General features: G+C 34.9%; 1 protein-coding gene across 1 annotated transcript; it reads right to left on the bottom strand.

Moving 5' to 3' along the window:
- Positions 1–2,124: 2,124 nt before the first annotated feature.
- On the bottom strand, positions 2,125–3,508 carry LOC134570804 (gamma-crystallin-3-like). The gene is made up of 3 exons (XM_063428784.1): positions 3,458–3,508; positions 2,787–3,029; positions 2,125–2,456 (listed from the first exon to the last, which is right to left on the bottom strand). Exons 1-3 carry the CDS (start codon positions 3,464–3,466, stop codon positions 2,181–2,183), a joined length of 528 nt encoding a protein of 175 aa, XP_063284854.1. The 5' UTR covers positions 3,467–3,508; the 3' UTR covers positions 2,125–2,180.
- Between the last annotated feature and the right edge of the window lie 1,746 nt (positions 3,509–5,254).

Below are 5,254 nucleotides of genomic sequence, written 5' to 3'. Positions count from 1 at the left end.
ACTTCCTGAAATAAATTCTGCCCTTTGGATATCCATCTGTCCATGTTTTCCGTTATCATTTAGTGCTCCCTGCAAGGTCCTAGCTCATGCTATATTTGTTGGTGACAGTTTCTTGGTGTCCCCAAAAGTGCAACACCAGGGCAGGAAAATAAGTCAGGATGGTGGGACAGGACCCGGAAATCGGGAATGTCCCACCAGAATCAGAACTGTCGGGAGGCATGCTATGTTACTAATCAAACTATGTGGCAAGAGTCAGATAATTGTTGAAATCACTATTTCTGGCATTTTTCAGGCTGGTTTTAACTCATTTTCAAATCTACTTTGTGATGTAAATGGGATGATATTGATATTGTAGTCCATTCTTTATGAGGAATTAGGTTAATATATATATATATATAATAAGTAATTCTGCATATTTAATTGCTATATACGTACTTGTTCAATGCTCAAAGCTAACTTTCTGTGCTGATTCTGGGTGTTACTTTGGATTAATCATATTGCAATATAAGCCAGATCAGCCCATAAAGGGTTAACCTTTGTTTGCAATACTTGACCTGGCATAATTTTATTCTTCACCTGGAACAAACCTATCATGATTCAACCAGTACGCTAACTAGACTCTGATGGAATAATTTGTTTCTCCACTATGTAAAGGTCACTTTCAAAATGATTTATCCATAGAAGTCACTATAGAAGTCTACAGGAATATAACTGAAGTTTTTCTAACAGTATTGAATTCTTTTGACAGCTTATTAAACTGAGGCCTAACACTCTCATCCCCGATTCTCTACACAAGTCTACTATTCAAAATTTGAATAGGTTACAAAATTATGTTTAGAACCAGTATGTCCCAAATGGACACTGTTAAAAATAAATAGTCAACTTTTAAGATCCTAATCCCATGTTTTTTTTGTTGTTGAGGGTAACCCTGGGCAGTCTGCAATTCTTCTGTTACTGCACTTATCATGCTGAACTATTTCTGAAGAGCATATAGCTTTGGAACCTTGTGTCCTCGTATGTGTAGCACACATTTGTCTCTCCTTGTTTGTACTGTGATGGAGACATTTTGGTCACTATGCTTCAAGATAACTTGTGGCCAGCCTGGAAATCTTTCCAGACATCAATCTAGACTGCTCCTCAGGTTTGCCATTAATCTCAACTTTATAATGTTCCAGTATGAGACTTACGGTATATGTCTGAACCCTTGCTAGCCTCTCTTTTCCTGTTTACTAAACAATCCTTATCCTATGCAAAGCCTTAATACTCTGTTATATGAAACTGTGTCTTTCTGATGTATAATGTCATAATAATGTAAAATGTACTGTACATATTACTTTATTTTACATTTGTTTAATTATATTTATTTTTTATTTATTATTATTTTTGCTTTTATATATTTTGCATTCATAAACTGTAAACACTAACTTTTTGACAAATACATAACTTTTTTAATGAGGGGCTTGTAATTAAATAACTTTCACAGGGAGTAAATGTAAAAGCCTAGAAAGCATTGTGCTCATTTTTTCTTACATGTATGCATGCTAACACTATTGTGATCATCCATTTAATCTGTATTCATTTTACTACATGCGAGTATAGACATAGGGTTTATTATGTTTATCCATAAATAGGGAAGTTGTCTGCTGAAACATACCATATCTTTTTTTAGTAAGCGTATAGTAAAATATGTTAACTATGCTCATTTCAAGCTACATGATGTTATTTTTATTTTCCTTTTGCATTTTAGAGAAAAGTAACCGATAAAATTATCAACATTACACTGACAAATTGGTTCATTCTCTGATATTATATTCTACTATAAATCTGTTCATAATGTTCCTTTCTTTACACCAGAGTTTTCCAACTCCGAGTTGTTAATAGAGTAAACTTGCATGCATGTATATCAGCCACTTTTTTTTTTTGGCCTTCGTTGGCAATCTTGTTATTGGCCCTCTAGTAATTGTTGGAGAGTAAGTCCCATAATTCTACAGATGGTTTAATAAAGCTTCAAAACAAAATACTCAATTTATAATATAAATTTAAAAAATGTCTTGCAACAATATTTCGTAGCAACGAATCCAGACAAACAGACAAACAAACAAAAAAATAAACAAACAAACAATGTTTGAGCTGTTCTAGAGAGTTTATTGATAACATTCTATACATGGCATGAGATTGATTTAATACAGGTGCTGAACACGCCTGAAGGATCCAACTCTTGGGTTCATGGCTCCCCAATTAGTGTACCTTCTGTACTCTCCAGGTTTCAGGTAATACTGACGCCCTCTGTAATTCTGCTCTTCATAGAACATCCAGTGACCATCAAGGACATTACAAGAGTGGATGTCATTGTAACGGAACCTCTCGTGTACATTTTGACAATCTTCTGTGAATTCCATCATCTGACCTTTGAAGTCTTCTTTCTCATAAACCTTGATTATAAAAGGACCACGATGCTAGAAGAAATAAAATAAGTTAATGAAAAGCCAATGTGTATTGAAAGTGCAAACTTTTACCAAGCTTATATATGCATCAAATATTTAAACATTAAACAATTTTAACATAAAATGATCACTCGATATGAAGTTGGGATATCTATGATGAGTTCTGTATATGATGTATCACCCATGGTTGACTGCTCAGCTATCATTAAAATGTTTAAATATGTACAGTGTTACTTGGGTTGTGTCAATTGGTTGACATATATGTTTTACAATGATGTATAAATAAGTCAGTTTTAATAAATACCTATCTGGAATAAATGATGACAATTAGACTAAACTTACTTGTGTTGTCAAATGACAAGACCTGACAGAGTCATTGAAACCCAGCCATTGTTGAAAATCAGGGTATTCTCCTCTCCTAAGATAGTACTGGTATCCTTTGAAATTGGGCTGTTCATACAGTATCCAGTTTCCACTCTCTACTCGGATGGAGTTGCAGCGGTTAAAATAGGAGGACAGGTCAGAACAATCGGAGCTGCACTCATAAGAGCGACCCTGAAAGTTCTTGTCCTCGTAGAAGATGATCTGTAGGACATAAAAAAGTAGTGTATATAAATGCACATTGTTTATAACGGTAAAGCATCACTTTAAAGAGAAACATTGAAGAAGACACAACTAACCTCTTAGCATTATGCTTTCTTATTGTGACAATCGTGATGTGTTGTCAGATTTAAAAAAGTTAAGCTTAATTTTGTGCGATTGTAGTAAAATCCACAAAAAGATTTTATGGATTCAACTGAATAACATGTATTTGTTGGCAAGGAGTTTAGACATGAGGTACTAGCTATCATTGCATCCTTTCTGTAAATGCCAACAAAATTGTCATTTAGTGTTAATGGCAAAATATACTACAAATTACTGAACAAATATGGTTTGTAGATCAACATTGTTGCAAAGGGCCATATTTTACAATTCCTTTCAAACCTGGGTTAAAATAGCTGCCCAGTACTTACCTTTCCCATATTGGATGGAGAGGAGTTGATAGAGCTATTGCTGCTAAGTGAAAGAATTCTGGGTATTTATATGCATAGCTCATTGCTGATTTCAGCTGTTGTTGAAAGAAGTCACATGTTCTGTCTACTAAGTTGAATGTACAGCATAACTGTATTCAATTACTTTCCTTTGTGTTCTGTCATTGTCAATGTATGCTTACTGGGAACAACCTCCAGAGCATTATACTTTTTTTTCTTTCATTTATTTTGCAACTCCCTATAACAATGTGTTCACTATCACAAAGGAGAAAGTGCCACATGTTTGCTTGAATTGTGTTTTGTGTGTTTTATTTCCCTTGGATAATATAATGCTTTGAGTTATACAACATTGAAGTAAGATGTATTTTCAAAATAGATCTTCAATCAAAAAACACAAAAATACAAATTATTCAAAAACAGTTTGAGATTGTTTGATCAAGTTAATGATGTCCTCAATAAGTGAGATTGTTTAATCAAGTTAATAATGTCCTCAATATATCACATTTATATATCCAATACCCTCTATCTTTGTATTAACCAGGCCTCTTCCTGTCCAGTGAAACATGTTCAATAGCTATAAGAAAATAGTTTTTTTTTTAAGTGATAAACCAGACCGCATTACAAGAATGTAGTTTTAAACTTTGTTTGTATTATGCAGATGTTCTAGAAACTATATTTTACTAGTCTTCCTCTGCAGTACATATACTGGAGCTTTCAATTAATTTGGTCTATTTTATTGATATATGTTCGTGTAAGGTTATTTTTCAATCAATCATCATTACATGTACGTTTGCAAATAGTTTAGTTTTCATTTGAGTATTTCTTAAATATATTTTGTGTCAATTATTCTTTTAAATTCCTCACTCTTTTAAATCATGTAGCAGGGTATGTTGGAATGTCTAATTTATAGATCTCTCTCTCTCTTTCTCTCTCCTTCTCCCTCTCCCTCTCTCTCACTGACTCACTGACTCACTCACTCACTTACTCTCTTGTGCCCATTTATTCAGTAAAGCATTTGTGAGGTCAGACACCAATGTTGGATGGCCTGGCTTGTAACCTCATTCTATTTCATCTCAAAGGTGTTTGATGAGGTTCAGGTGTGGACCAGTCAAATTCTTCCACACCAAACTCATCCAACCTTGTCTTTATGGACCTTGTTTTGTGCACCAGGGCGCAGTCATGTTTGAATAGAAAAGGGCCATCCCCAGACTGTTCCCACATAGTTGGAAACATAGCTTTGTCCAAAATGTCTTGGTATGCTAAAGCATCACTGTAGGTAAGTGGCCTAGCCCAACCTTCTCCACCAAATTTTACAGTTGGCACATTGCGGTCAGGCAGGTAACATTCTCCTGGCATCCACCAAATCCGGACTCATCCATCAGACTGCCAAATAGAGAAGCATGATTCATCACTCCACAAAACATGTTTCTACTGCTCCAAAGTCCAGTGGCGGCATGCATTACAGAACTCGATTTGACCCATGGCATTGTACTTAGTGATGTGAGGCTACTGTTCCTAAATGCGTCCACTTTTTAATAATACCACTCACAGTTGACTGTGGAATATATTTAGCGGGGATGAAATTTTACTAACTGACTTATTGCAAAAATGGCATCCTATCATAGCGTCATACTTGAATTCACAGAGCTCTTCAGAACGACTAATTTTTTGGTGCTTGATTTTATACACCTGTGTCAATGGGTGTACATTGCTGATACATCGATCCTTTTCCAATCTCTCACAGCCTTTTTCCAGTTCAAGTTTGTGATCAATAATTTT

Source organism: Pelobates fuscus, chromosome 8, assembly GCF_036172605.1.
Source record: "Pelobates fuscus isolate aPelFus1 chromosome 8, aPelFus1.pri, whole genome shotgun sequence".
Taxonomy (NCBI): domain Eukaryota; kingdom Metazoa; phylum Chordata; class Amphibia; order Anura; family Pelobatidae; genus Pelobates; species Pelobates fuscus.
Note: the sequence above shows the minus strand (reverse complement) of the source record. Positions and strands in the feature narration are given on the sequence as shown.

What these genes read in the sequence shown, in the direction of transcription:
- LOC134570804 (XM_063428784.1), bottom strand. An exon ending in CTTGTCATTTGACAACACAA is followed by an intron (nt 2,457 to 2,786) that starts GTAAGTTTAGTC and finishes TATTTCTTCTAG; the next exon opens with CATCGTGGTCCTTTTATAAT.